The 15,767-nt window shown below is 37.3% G+C and overlaps 1 protein-coding gene across 1 annotated transcript in view; it reads right to left on the bottom strand.

Moving 5' to 3' along the window:
• Window positions 1-6,910, bottom strand: part of UFL1 (UFM1 specific ligase 1) — a 51,956-nt gene extending 45,046 nt beyond the window's left edge. Inside the window, exons 1-3 of the mRNA XM_007467184.1 lie at window positions 6,820-6,910; window positions 5,502-5,647; window positions 4,203-4,231 (exon numbers count right to left, since the gene is read on the bottom strand). Of these exons, the coding sequence (XP_007467246.1) occupies window positions 4,203-4,231; window positions 5,502-5,647; window positions 6,820-6,896 (252 nt within the window). The 5' untranslated portion in view covers window positions 6,897-6,910. The remainder of the gene's footprint in view (window positions 1-4,202; window positions 4,232-5,501; window positions 5,648-6,819) is intronic.
• Between the last annotated feature and the right edge of the window lie 8,857 nt (window positions 6,911-15,767).

The following is a 15,767-nucleotide window of genomic DNA, read 5'->3' as shown; positions in this document are numbered from 1 at the left end:
TAAGAGTGGAGGACTTTAACACCCCACTTACATAAATGGACAGATTATCCAGACAGAAAATCAATAAGGAAACACAGGCCTTAAATGACACATTAGAGCTGATGGACTTAATTGATATCTATAGGACATTCCATCCAAAAGCAGCAGATTACATTTTCTTCTCAAGTGCACATGGAACATTCTCCAGGATAGATCACATCGTGGGCCACAAATCAAGCCTCAGTAAACTGAAGAAAACCGAAATCGTATCACGCATCTTTTCCAACCACAATGCTATGAGATTAGAAATCAATTACAGAAAAATACCTATAATAAACAAAAACACATAGAGGCTAAACAATATGTTACTAAACAACCAATGGATCACTGAAGAAATCAAAGAGGAAATCAAAAAATACCTAGAGACAAATGAAACTGAAAACACAACAATCCAAAACCTATGGGACACCGCAAGGGCAGTTCTAAGAGGGAAGTTTATAGGAATACAATCTTACCTCAGGAAACAAGAAAAATCTCAAATAAACAACCTAAACTTACACCTAAAGCAACTAAAGAAAAAGAAGGACAAAACCTAAACTTAGTAGAAGGAAAGAAATCATAAAGATCAAAGCAGAAATAAATGAAATAGAGACGAAGAAAACAATAGCAAAGGACAATGAAACTAAAAGCTGGTTCTTTGAAAAGATAAACAAAATTGATAAACCTTTAGCTAGCCTCATCAAGATAAAAAAGGAGAAGTCTCAAATCAATAAAATTAGAAATGAAAAAGGAGAAGTTACAACAGACATCACAGAAATATGAAGGATCATGAGAGACTACTACAAGCAACTATATGTCAATAAAGTGGACAACCTAGAAGAAATGGACAAATTTTTAGATAGGTACAACCTTTCAAGACTGAACCAGGAAGAAACAGAAAATATGAACAGACCACTCACAAGTACCGAAGTTGAAACTGTGATTTAAAAACTTCCAACAAACAGAAGTCCAGGACCAGATGGCTTCACAGGCAAATTCTATGAAACATTTACAGAAGAGTCAACACCTATCCTTTAGAAACTCTTCCAAAAAGTTGCAGAGGAAGGAACACTCCCAAACTCAATCTGTGAGGCCACCTTCACCCTGATACCAAAACCTGACAAAGATATCACGAAAAAAGAAAATTACAGGCCAATATCACTGATGAACATAGACACAAAAATCCTCAACAAAGTACTAGCAAACGAATCCAACAATACATTAGAAGAAACATAGGCTTTAAATGACACCACAATCAAGTGGGATTTATCCCAAGGATGCAAGAATTTTTCAATATGCGCAAATCAGTGTGATACACATCACAAAACTGAAGAATAAAAACCATATGATAATCTCAATAGATGCAGAAAAAGCTTCTGACAAAATTCAACACCCATTTATGATAAAAACTCTCCAGAAAGTTGGGTGTAGAGGGAACACACCTCAACATAATAAAGGCCATATATGACAAACCTACAGCTAGCATCATACTAAATGGGGAAAAGCTGAAAGCATTTCCTCTGAGATCAGAAACAAGATAAGGGTGTCCACTCTAGCCACTTTTATTCAACATAGTTTTGGAAGTCCTAGCCATGGCAATCAGAGAAAAAAGAAAAGGAATCCAAATTGGAAAGGAAGTAAGACTGTCACTGTTTGCGGATGAAATGACACTATACACAGAAAATCCTAAAGATGCTACCAGATACGTAAAGCTCATCAAGGAAATTGGTAAAGTCGCAGGATACAAAACTAACATACAGAAATCTCTTGCTTTTCTATACACTGACAATGAAAGATCAGAACGAGAAATTAAGGGTATAATCCCATATACCATTGCATCAAAAAGAATGAAATACCTAGGAATAAACCTACCTAAGGAGGCAAAAGACCTGTACTCTGAAAGCTGTAAGATACTGATGAAAGAAATCAAAGATGACACAAACAGATGGAAAGATATATCATGCTCTTGGATTGGAAGAATCAGTAACGTCAAAATGACTATACTACCCGAGGCAATCTACAAATTCAATGCAATTCCTATCAAATTACCAATGGCATTTTCCACAAAACTAGAACAAAAAGTTTTACAATTTGTATGGAAATACAAAAGACTCCGAATAGCCAAAGCAATCCAGAGAAAGAAAAAGAGAGCTGGAGGAATCAGGCTCCTTGACTTCAGACTATACTACAGGTTATAGTCATCAAAACAGTATGGCACTGGCACAAAAAACAGAAATATAGATCAACAGAACAGGACAGAAAGCCCAGAAATAAACCCACACACTTATGGTCAATTCATCTATGACAAAGGAGGCAAGAATATACAATGGAGAAAAGACTGTCTCTTCAGTAAGTGATGCTGGGAATACTGGACAGCTATATGTAAAAGAATGAAATTAGAACACTCTCTAACATCATACACAAAAATAAACACAAAATGGATTAAAGACCTCAATGTAAGACTGGATACTATAGAGGAAAACATAGGCAGAACACTCTTTGACGTAAATCGCAGCAATATTTTCTTTTAACATCTTTATTGGAGTATAATTGCTTACAATGTTGTGTTAGTTTCTGCTGTATAACAAAGTGAATCAGCTATATATATACATATATCTCCATATCCCCTCCCTCTTGCGTCTCCCTCCCAGCAATATCTTTATGGATCTACCTCCCAGAGTAATGAAAATAAAACAAAAATAGACATACGGCACCTAACTAAACTTAAAAGTTTTGCACAGCAAAGGAAACCATAAACGAAACGAAAAGGCAATCGACACAATGGGAGAAAATATTTGCAAATGAAGTGGGTGACAAGGGATTAATCTCCAAAATATACAAACAGCTCATGTAATTCAATATCAAAAAAACAACCCAATTAAAAAATGGGCAGAAGATCTAAACAGACATTTCTCCATCAACATACAGGTGGCCAAAACAACATGAAACTATGCTCAACCTCACTAATTATTAGAGAATGCAAATCAAAACTACAATCAGGTATCACCTAACACTGTTCAGAATGGCCATCATCAAAAAGTCTACAAACAATATATGCTGGAGAGGCTATGGAGAAAAGGGAACCCTCCTACACTGTTGGTGGGAATGTATATTGGTACAACCACGATGGAGAACCATACGGAGGTTCCTTAAAAAACTAAAAATAGAGTTGCCATATGATCCAGCAATCCCACTCCTAGGCATACATCTGGAGAATACTATACTTCAAAAAGATACATGCACGGCAATGTTCATTGCAGCACTATGTACAATAGGTAAATTGCTTCCAATTAGGTTGGAAACAACCTAAATGTCCATCAACAGAGGAATGGATAAAGAAGATGTGCTACATATATACAATGGAATAGTACTCAGCCATAAAAAAGAATGAAATAATGTCATCTGCAGCAACATGGACAGACCTAGAGATTATCACATTAAGTGGAATATGTCAGACAGAGAAAGTCAATTATCATATGATATCACTTATATGAGGAATCTAAAAAAAAAATGATACAAATGAAGTTATTTACAAAACAGAAACAGACTCAGAGCCTTTGAAAACAAACTTATGGTTACCAAAGGGGAAAAGTCAGGAGGAGGGATAAATTAGGAGTTTGGGATTAACATATACACATTACTATACATAAAATAATCAACAAGGACCTGCTGTATAGCACAGGGAATGGTACTCAATATTCTGTAATAACCTATACAGGAAAAGAATCTGAAAAAAAACTATAAATCAACTATACTCCAGTATAAAATAAAAATTAAAAAAAAACAAGTTCACACAAAATTTGCCAGTTTCTTGTATATTCTGTAGTGTACCTTACTGATTGATGACATGTACACCGGTATTTTCTAAAAATATCTACATTTCTTTTACTTCCACATATTAAAAACAAATAAACAGGAAACCGGTGATTTTTCTCCCAAAATTACATAAATTCTGTAATTACATAAAATGACAACTATGAGTTTATTTCGTAAAGAACAAAGAATAAGCAAGCCAACTGAGAAAGAAGAACTTATTAAACTGATTCAATATATGTCAGTGAGGGTTATGTAACTATTTCTTCACAAACACAAAACATAATACCAGTACCAAGTGAATACTTAGGGCACTGAAAAAATTAATGTTGAGGAATCAAAGTAAAAACTATTATAAAGTTGAAATTTACCTGTTGCAGATCAACGATGTTTACTCGACCTTTAAAGAAAAGACATTCATTTATTTTACATTATGTGTTAAGTACATACCAGCCAAAAACTGTAAATTCCAACAGATTTATGTTTTGGACCATCAAGGTCCTCCTTCTACAAAGGACACAGGGCTGCAGTAATTAATGTCTTCAAACGCAAACCATTAGCTGAATAAATTTTCATGACTTAAGGTACAGACAATAGTTTATTTTCAAAGTTCCATTTGTCATATCAGGCCAATTAGAGAATCAGCTGATACACAGTTTAGCCAGACACACAGGGGTTATTTACCTCCCTTTGCAATTTTATCTACTGTGACCAAAGAGATACAACTAAATTCAGGTAAACTGTTTTCAATTCTTTGAAACTAGTAGGTTACCACTTATTAAAGAATATCTGTTAAGTATTCCAAATTATAGCTAATATTTTATTAGGACTATGCAGGAAGATAAAAAACAAACACCAAGGGTATATCTAATGACATCTAATGAGTTGTTTTCACAGATGCATCTAATTTAATCAAAGTGTTCAAATTTGCTCAGTAATTTGTTCAAATTTCAAAAAGACAAAGGAAACAAAAACTTTTTTGTATGCTTGTAATAGCATTGCCTACAAACAGATATAGCACCCTATTAAATTGATTCCGAATTTGCAAATACTTAAAGTTTAATAAAGAGCATGGTAGTACAACCTTGATTTTCAACAATCTATACTTTAAAATCTCTATTCCCTCTTCATAATTATCACCTGGTAAGAGGCAGCTAAGTATCCACCCCTGAGTCACCCAATAAATTCATGAACTGTGAAAAGAAACAGCTGATTAACTCACATACAGAACACATAACCCAAAATAATAAAAAATGCTATTTTTTTTTTTGTTCGGTACACGGGCCTCTCACTGTTGTGGCCTCTCCCGTTGCGGAGCACAGGCTCCGGATGCGCAGGCTCAGCGGCCATGGCTCACGGGCCCAGCCGCAGCGGCATGTGGGATCTTCCCGGACCGGGGCACGAACCCATGTCCCCTGCATCGGCAGGCGGACTCTCAACCACTGCGCCAACAGGGAAGCCGCAAAATGCTATTTTTAAAGTGACAATATTTGACTTCATTTAAATTATACGATCATGTTTACCTAAACCTATTAAAAATATTAAGGCTGATTACCATGTTAACAATTGAAAGAGTGTCCTATAACCTCCAAATCACTTATGATGTATAGTTTTAATGGTTTTTCCTCCCTTCCAAAGAACCAGAAGAAAAAAACTAAGGAATTACTTACCACCTCGAACATGTAACTCATCTCTCATTTCTTTACTAATTTGGGCTGGAGTAATATATTCCTTCCCATCAAGTGTGTGAACTACTTCTAGCTGTTTCTGAGCAATCAATTTATTCACAATCTCAATGCAATTCCGCTCTGACAACCTGAGGGAAACAAAAGTTAACTTTTAAAAATGCATTTGATACATTCAGTGCATAATATGATTAAGAAAACGTATGAAAATGGGCTTTTAAAAAGGCTTGGGTAGTCATTAGGTTCTATATTACAAAATCTGTATCTTTTATTAGTATAATACTAATTCAATACATTAAAAAAAGTTCTAGGGAGTAAACAGGTTTACACGAACTTAAATCATGTAGTTCATTGTTACAAATCTTTCTATTACAGATTTCAAGTTTGCTCTCTCTTCTAGGCCTGCTTCTAATCTTCAAATCCGAAAAATTAGGACATGTAATTTACATAAGGGAAAAAACTGCCCTACTTTTATTTCAATTTTCACTTTAGCTTCAGTTAAAAAAACAATTTTTTTTTCTTTTATCGAATGCATTATCGTCTCATTCATACAACTCATCTGTAGGCAGGAGATAGGAAAACACGTTAAGTGTCCTAGTTTGCTCACACTGATACAAAACACAGCATCAAGTGATTAAAGTCTTCAGCCCCAGAAGGAACAAGACAAGGAATAGTCAACGGATAAAAAAGGGTTCTACTAGCTAGCTCTTTACGTGCTCGGTAATGGTAAAAAGCAGAGTTAGGGTGCTCTTCAGGACACCCCCCCCCCCCCGCCGCCGCTCACAGGTTAGTGGGTTTGTAGGAAATATGAGTGTCCGGAGTCCCTAAAAATGACAGATAAGACCCTGGCTCTGGCCTAGGACACCTGTTCTGGTGAATAAAAAGGCAAAATGTTTAAGGGGTCAACAGAATATTTGCAAAGTACTGTACTTCGGGGTTAGCCTCTCCTTTCAAGCTCTAAGTCTCAGGAAGTGTATAACAGGCAATGACTTGCTGACGGCTAAGTAAGGGTCACAGGGACGTTCTTAACACAGCTCCAAGTCACCAGCCCCAGCTGTCGTGGGGGGAGGCTGCGCCTGCACCTAGCTGGGGCTTAAAGGGTGGGGGGATGTTCTCGGTCTCCTCCCGCCGAGAATTATACTGGCAGCCGCAATCTAGGTTCTGGGAGTGGGGGAGGGGGCGGGAACGCTGACAGCGGCTGGGACGGTCCGGGGTCCAAGGCCTGGGGTTTGCGGCCTCAGATCTTGGCGTGGCCGCCCAGGGGCTATTTTGGACTCCACAATGGAGAGGGAGGGTCAGGCACCTCTGCGTGGCCTCTGCGAACTGCGCCCGCTGGAAGTCCGCCGCCAACCGCCTAATCTCTTCCCAAGCGTCCGCCATCTCGGCCCTACTCGCCAAGCAGCCGACCAACAGTAGACACGTCAGCCGAAAAGCCACGGGAGCTGGGGCGGAACGGGCCGCGCAGAGGGACAAGAGACCCCTCCCCGACGCAGCTACGAAACGCGTGCGGCCGGCGCAGGCGTGGGCGGGGCCCGAAAGGCCTCAGCCCCGCCCACCCCGCGCGGGAGGTTTGTCCTTGGCTATGGAAGCCTGGCGGGAACTGCTGAGAGCTAGGCCGCGAGGTCTCTGCCCGGCCGCGGATGGGTTGCAGGAAAGACAAGTTAATAAAGTGTTACTTTAGGTCTTTGTTTGCATTATCCCTAATGTTTTGGCGCAGTGATAATCAAATTAACCACTCTTCTTTTTGTTTTTTCTGCCCTCCCTTTGTTTTATTTTTGGGAGGGGGGGCGGGGAGGAGATGTGCCGGGGCCTGCAGTTAGCATCCCCTCTTCTCTAGCTATTAAGGAAGGGCAATCTCATTTGTATAGGGAATCATGCTTATTTTTACTTGGGCTCAAAGCTTTGAACCTGTTGGATAATTACTTTTTTTCTTTTCGCACAAATATGAATAATTTGGGTACCATAAATGTTGGGAACTGCTTTCATGTAGTCTAGAGCCTTTCCGATTTCTCTTACGGGGAGGATTAGCTCCATCAAATAATGAAGACATATAAACATAAGGTAGTAAATGTATATGGCTATGGATGGAATGGAAGAAACAAGGAGCACATTTGTTTTGCTTTCCCCTACATTGAAATCGGTAAGAAGTAGGTAGTTACTCTGGAGTACCTTTCTTGATCCGTTTTACTTTTATACCCCACTCTTCATTTTTTAAAAAATGTATATACTATACATATATAATTCCTTTTAACTATATGCCCTATAGAGTTGGTGGAGGGGAGTTATTTCAGTTACTTTCCCATCTCAGTATCTCATTCTGGGTCACTCAAAGCCAATGCCACAAATGTTCTTGTCTAGTAAAGTACCCAGCTTTATTTAAAATGCAGAAAACAGTAATAAAACCTGTCACTAAGTACTGCCACCAAACAAGCAAACTGTTGGGCAATGTGGTTGCAAACTGAGAGGTGGAACACCGGACATTAAAGAGGTAACTTGGAATAGAGTAGGTGATGTGGTCCCAAAGGGCATCAAGTTTCAGAACATCAAGTTTCAGAACAAGCAGAAACATTCATTCATGTAACAAATACTTATTGATTACCAGATGCCATAGAGTACAGTGGTGGATAAGGCAGACGTGATCTTGCCATAAACAGCTTGAAAATCTAAGGAAGCAGATTTTTAAAAAGGCATTTAATATAAAGTATGAAATTTATAACAATAGGGGAAGTATAATGAACTATGTGACTACTTGATATCCAGACTTCTTACTGATCATGTAAGACTCACGATCATCATGGAGTCTACTTTCCAGCAGCATCCTCTGTGGCTGCATACCACATGTGGAGTAGCACACTGTGTCCTACATACACCAAGCCTTTTCAGGACTTCATGTCTTTTCTGGAATGCCTGTCCTCTTCTTCACTCTCTTCTACTCACATTTATTTTTTAGTTTTTTCTTCCATGACATCCCAGCTTAAATAAAACTCTTCAATGAAACTTTTTAAATTCCTGCAATTGTTTCATTTGCTGTGTCCCCACAATTCTCTATTCAGATGTCTCTAGCAGCAAGCAAAATTATATTGTAATTTTTACTCACTACATCTCTCAGTAGTCTGAGCTCTTCAGTGAGCTCCTAGATGCTCTTTAGCATTTAGGATGACAACTGGTACATACTGCCTGGTATATTCCATAAATGTTAAATGAGTAAGTCAGTGTAAATGTTTTGGTGCAGCACTACATTTTGGTACAGTAGTAACATTTACATTTATTCCTAAAAAGGGAATAATTCCTAAAAAAGGAAGAATTCATGATTGTACTTTGTAGAGATGGCTTGTGCTGACTAAAAGGATAGCCACCAGACAGATGAAGCTGTTTAAATTTAAGTTAATTAAAATGAAGATTATACCAGCAATGAACAAGTGGAACTTGAAATTGAAAACACAATATTGTTTTCATTAGCAAGCCCCCAAATGAAATACTTAGGTATAAATCTAATGAAATATGTATAAGATCTACGTGAGGAAAACTACAAACTCTAATGAATGAAATCAAAGAAGAACTAAATAAAGGGAGAGATAGTCCATATTCGTGGATAGGAACACTCAGTATCATCAAGATGTCAATTCTTCCCAAATAGATCTGTAGATGCAATGCAATCCCAATCAAAATCCCAGCAAGTAACCTTGTGGGTATAAACAAGCTGTTTCTGAAGTTTATATGGAGAGTCAAAAGACCCAGAATAGTCAACGTGGTATTAAAGGAGAAAATCAAATTTGAAGGACTGACACTACCTGAATTTAAGACTTATTACAAAGCTACAGTAATCAAGACAGTGTGCCATTGGTGAAAGAATAGACAAACAGATCAATGAAACAGAATAGAGATCCCAGAAATAAACTGACGTAAGTATAGTCAGCTAATCTTCCACAAAGGAACAAAATGTAATACAATGGAGCAAATACAGTCTTTTCAACAAATAGTACTGGAACAACTAGACATTCACATGCAAAAAAAAATTAATCTAGACATAGACCTTACACCCTTCATAAAAATTAACTGAAAATGGATCACAGACCTAAATGTAGAATACAACTATAAAACTCCTAGGAGATAACAGGAGAAAATTTAGATGACTTCTGGTATGTCAATAACTTTTTAGATACAACAACAAAGGCACAATGCATAAAAGAAATAATTGATAAGCTGGACTTCATTAAAATTTAAAACTGCTCTGCAAAAGTCCATATCAAGAGAACAGAAGGAAAGCCACAGGATGGGAGTAAATATTTACAAAAGACACATATGATAAAAGACTATTTTCCAAAAGATAGAAAGAAGTCTTAACATTCAACCATAAGAAAATAAACAACCAGATGGAAAAAATGGGCCAAAGGCTTTAACAGACACCTCACCAAAGTAGATACACAGATGACAAAGCAGCATATGAAAAGTTGCTTCATATCATATGTCATCAAAGAAATGTAAATTTAAACAGCAAGATACTGCTACACACCTATCAGAATGGCCAAAATCTGGAATGCTGACAACACCAAATGCTGACTAGGATGTGGAGCAACAGGAATCCTCATTCGTTGATGGGAATGCAAGTTGGTACAGCTGCCTTGGAGACAGTTTGGCACTTTCTTACAAAATTAAACATACTCTTAACATGATTTAGCAATCACACTCCTTGGTATTTACCCAAAGAAGCTGAAAAATTATGTCCACACAAAACCTGCACACAGATGTTTATCGCATCTTTATTCATAATTGCCCAAACTTGGAAGCAACTAAGATTTCTTTCAAAGGGTGAATGGATAAATGAACTGTGGTAAATCCAGACAATGGAATATTATTCAGCACCAAAATGAAATGAGTTATCAAGTCATGAAAAGACATGGAGAAAACAAACACATATTACTAAGTGAAAGAAGTCAATCTGAAAAGTCTGCATACTGTATGATTCCAACTACATGACATGGAAAAAGCAAAACTATGAAGGCAGTAAAAAGATCGGTGGTTGCCAGTGTTTGGGAAGGGAAGAGGGATGAACAGGTAAAACACAGAGGCTTTTTAGGATGGTGAGAATGCTCTGTATGTTACTACAATGATGGATACTTGTCATTACACATTTGTTCACATCAGTAGAAGGTACAACACCAAGAGTGAGCCATTATGTAACTACGGACTTTGGGTGCTTCTGACGTGTTAATGTAAGTGTATCAGTTGTAACAAATGTACCGCTTTGGTGGGGGTTGTTGATAATGGAGAGGCTGTACATATGTGGGGGAATGGGGTATATGGGATCTTTCTGCACCTTCCTCACAGTTTTGCTGTGAAGCTAAAACTGCTCTAAAAAATAAAGTCTTTAAAAATATATGTATCATTTAATGTCAGTTCTTTAGTCACAAAAGCCACTCAATAGCCACATGTGGCTCATGGCTATCTTATGGGACAGTGTAGAAAACCAATTTTACCTTCACCAAAAGTTCTGTTGGATAGCTCTGGTTTAGACCTTTGATAAGGACACAGATTTGTTCAGACTCTAAGCTCATGAGCCTCAAAGCAACCACCTCCACCTAGCAACCATATATCCCAACTACAGTTTCAGCTATTTTGAATGGGGTATAAAAATTTGAATGGGAACTATTTCAGTGTTAGCCAACATCAGATACATTACCTGATAGAATAATGGTAGGCACTAGTGACTACTGAATCAGAGATGAGAGATTCCTTCTAAGAACAATCTTTGTGTAGACTTGAAACATAGAGCTTCAATTTTCTAGAATATTTTTGAACAATTTGTGTCTACAAACTTAAGTCAGATTTTGACGTGTACATTATGTGGGAAGGATTCAAGGTCTCCTCGGCTACACTAGGTACGTGATTGTGACACCATCCTTAGAGTCATCTTAATTTCAAAGGCTAATGAAATATTCTAATATCTGTAATGTAGATTGATGGTTTCACTGACTTGATATGAGCTGTGATCCTGTAAAATTCCTCCAAGATAAACTTTCTCCAACTTAACCAGCAAAATAAAACTAAACAACTGCAAAACGGGTACCTTCAAGCAAGTCAGTATTCATTTGTTTTTGTAGAGAAATTACAAAGACATAGACAGTGTTAATTACATAGCTGACATTATCTTATTGTAGTTAGGGATATTAACAGTTACCTTAACCTCATCATCAAAAATGGCCATATAATCTTGTACATAGAAAGCATCAATGCCTTAGGAAACTACTGTGATTCATGGGTGGAAGAAGAGAGAAAAGGTCAGTAAGCAAGAGGATGAAATTGAAGAGATAGAAATAAGGGAAGCGAGAAGGTATAGGGGATTGAACAGTTAACGATACCTCTGCACGATCAAAGGGAATGTAAATAAATGCAACCCCATTGGCTTTTAAGGTAAAGAGGCTGTGACTTTTCAGAGGCCACTTTTTTTCCCTTCAGTGGTTGCAATCGAAGTCAGATTGTAGGACTACTTCATGAGCAAATGAGAATGATGGGAGAAAGAACAAAGAGAACTTATCAGGTATTAAATGAAAAGAAGGTAAGTCAATGAAAAGAGAGATTGTGATGACGTTGAAGAGGTAGGCAGCAAATCACTCAGGGGTCACAGAATCAGAGGATATCAGGGCAGGAAAGGCTCTTCAGATCATCCATGCTAATATCCATCCACAGTAATAATTTGTGAGTCTCTGATAGATTATGTACTTTTTGCTTGAACATTTGAAGTGATGAAGTGTTCCCTTCTTTGCAGGGTAGAGTAATTCAGTTTGGGACAGATCTGTGAGAAATTCCTTCCTTATACTAAAGCAAGATCTATTTCTCTGTAGCTTCCATGTTCTTTCCTTGGGTGATTCACAGGATGACTCTAATATATCTTTCCCATGACAACTCTCCAGATATTCAAAGCATGTCCCTCCTGTTTTCTTTTTCCAAGTTAAACACCTCAGATAATTCAATTATAACTCATGACAAGATTTCCAGACTTCTGAATATCCTGGCTACCCTCTCTTGTTAAATTCTAGTTTGCCAATGTCAACTTTAGAAAGTGATGCCCAGAAGGAATTTAATATTTTACACATAGTCTGACTAGAGTGATGACAGAGAGATTAATTTCCCTATAGATATTATACTTCTGTTAATTGGACTCTTGGCTTAAAGTGAGCTGGTAATGAACTGTATCTGACTGGTATTCATCTAAATTGCTATCAAACCAGGTTTAGTCTATTCTGTACCTGAACAAATTAATTTTATTTGATAACTTTCGCCTTGTTATTTTTGACCCATTCATTCATTAATTCTTTGAACAAATAGTGTTTGAGGTCTACTATATGCCAGGCTTTGTGGTATGCCCTGGGGATACCAAGAAGAACAAACTGTTCCAAATGGTTAAGGCTATTTCAAAAATTATCTGTGTCATTCAACATTGTTATTCCTGCCATCACTTTTCATCTATAAATTTGATAAATATGATTAAGTCTTTATTCAACTTAATAACAAAATTGATTAAGAGAGAATCAAGGACATATACCTGTGATGACTGGTGACACTCATACAATAGGGCCCTATATTCTAAAAATTTTAGAGCCAGAGGGGGCTTTAGGAACATCAAACAGTGCGGTTCATTTATTTTATGAAAGAGATTAACATGTGCCTTTGGGTATGATTGTCCTAAATGCCATACTTCTTTTGTTTAAGGGGAAGATCATGGAATGCCACCTTGTTTATAGAATTTCATAATTCAAATTTATTAATCTTAGGAGGAGTAAATTTTTCCAGATTTACTCTTAAGGAACTCATACTGTTTTCTACTGATCATCATTTTTTTAAATTTAAACCCTGCAAAGCCATCTATTTAATGATTTATCTTAGAATATGTCATGCTTTCGTATATTTTTCTTTTCCTTTTTATTCCAAAATGAGGTTTAAAACTCCCTTTTGTTATTTGTAGGTTTTGTTGGGAGGTGAGGGAGCAAGTTTCTGCTCATTCTGACCTTTTGCCTTCATCACTAAAGCAATAACCAGCATCGATCCTGGTTCCCATCACTTTATCTTTGGTACATAATCTTTGTAGTCTGACCTATGGAGTCAAATGCATGTCAGTATTTTGTAAACTATAAAATTCTCTGTACATTTATGCCCCCTATTTATTCCTCACTAGTGTTACTTGTGATTATATTGGCAGAATTTCATTTTAGAGCCACACTTTTGTGAAAATTGTGCTGCAAATATATATATTTATTCCAAAAGCACTAAGTATTCTTTTGTTTCCAAGGGAACAAATACTATATAAGTCTTTTCTGGTTTTGCTTTTTCCCCCCAATTCCTTCACAATGCTGTATTTAGAGTCAGATTTATTAGCTCCAGGCATCACTCTCTTTCCTGTGTACACTTCTCCACGGTGTAACTCCCAGGCAAAATGACAAAAAGGCAAATTTGCAAAGGAACAAATTAGTGCTCTTGTCAGTGCTTGGGCTTTGCTCTCAAAGGAGCTGCAAATTCTTCTGTTTCACCAACAAAGTATGATTTAAAGGGATATATTGCCAGCTTGTATCAGTGTTAAGGCAGGGGTAGGTAGAGTTAATAGTCATAGGAACACATTTTCAAGAAATACATAGTATCTGTGCTTCCTGCCAAGCAAGGGAAAAGTTAGACTGGCTCAAATCTCCAGGAACAACTGTGCCTTTCTTCTCCTTTCCTTCTCCTTCTCCTTTATTTTCCTTCTTTTGTACCTTTTGACCACTTTCACCCATTTCACCCAGTCCCAGCACTTCACCTCTGGCAACTACTGATCTGTTTGGTATCTGTATCTACGAGTTAAAAAAAACTTTTTTTGTTCTTTTTTAGGTTCCACATATAAGTGATACCATACAATATTTGTCTTTCTCTGTCTGTTTCCTTTCTTCTTTCTCTCTTGTTTCTTCTCTCTCAATTTCTTCCTTCTCTTCTTCCTTCTCTAGGCGTTAATTACTAATTACACCAACAAGATGACATGTCGTAAAGAAATAGGACTTGCAGCAGATGCCACACTGTAGCGGCAGCAGTGACAACATCTGGAAGTTGTCAAGAGCCACAGCTGGCACCCCTAAAATTCACCTTCCTAAATTCCATTCCGAGGAGATTGTTTCTGAAAGTAAGTTCCAGCTAAGCTCCTAAAGTGCCAATATCAAGGGTAATTGGCATCTATCCTAGTTCATGTGAAAGGTAAAAATGCCTTCAGATATATAGATATACAGGCTATGTGAATGCAACCTCTAAGGCAATTCTTATGCTCTTTTAATTGAATTTGTTTCTCTGAATCTTAAAATATATGCTTATATTTTAAGCAGATCGAGGTTTTTTATGAGGGAGATATTGCTGATATCTGTTATTACTTACCATAGTAACTATATTTCTGCGTAATTTTTACAAGGACTAAACATTTATTGTCTTGCTCTACATTTGTTTGACAACAGCGATTCTAATCAATTTTATAGGGTCAGCAAATACACAGCACACAAGCTAACACTTCCTTCTAGCACCCAGGGCAGACCACTAATCAATGATGGCATTTGTCTTGCTAAGCCTGGAAATGCCTCAGATTTCTTCTCAAACAATGTTCCAGCCAACCGCTGACAATATATCAGAGTTGGCACTTGCTATGAAATATATATGTCATTCCGGAGCAAGGCCATACCTCTGAGAAATAGCCTCATGTAAAAAAGATCTGTGGGCAGTGCCATCAGAAATGTAAGGGTCACCGATTGAGTATTACAGAAATCTCTCTGATTGGGGAATTGTACTAAGAAAATCAGATGGAGATCCTAATTTCTCAGGAGCTGGGAACTGAGGGAAGGTAATCCTGGTTTGGACTTGGAGTAAATGTCAGATGGAAGTGAAAAGAGAAAACAAACTTTGGGGCTACATCTCTAGATCTGTATATTGTCTATCTGTGTAGTCATCACTCAGATTCTTCTCATTCTATTGAGTGTTTGTGTGTGTGTGTGTGTTCTAAGATGGTGCCAATTGTGACATCATAGGTGTTCCTTGGGACTAGCTGTCCAAAGGAGGATGAAAGAAAAAACATTTGTTTTTAGTTTTGTTCTCCTACTACATAGAGGAAGGAGCTCCTTCTAGTAACCTAGAGTTTCTCACTTTTTAGTCTCAGGAAAATTTTGTGGTCCTAAACACTTTGAGGATCTCCCAAAGAGCTTTTGTATGTGGGTCCTATATAACAATATTTACCATGTTAAAAATTAA

The sequence above is a fragment of the Lipotes vexillifer genome, unplaced genomic scaffold (assembly GCF_000442215.2).
Source record: "Lipotes vexillifer unplaced genomic scaffold, Lipotes_vexillifer_v1.1 scaffold185, whole genome shotgun sequence".
In the NCBI taxonomy this organism is placed as follows: Eukaryota; Metazoa; Chordata; class Mammalia; order Artiodactyla; family Lipotidae; genus Lipotes; species Lipotes vexillifer.
This window is presented reverse-complemented; position numbering and strand designations above follow the sequence as displayed.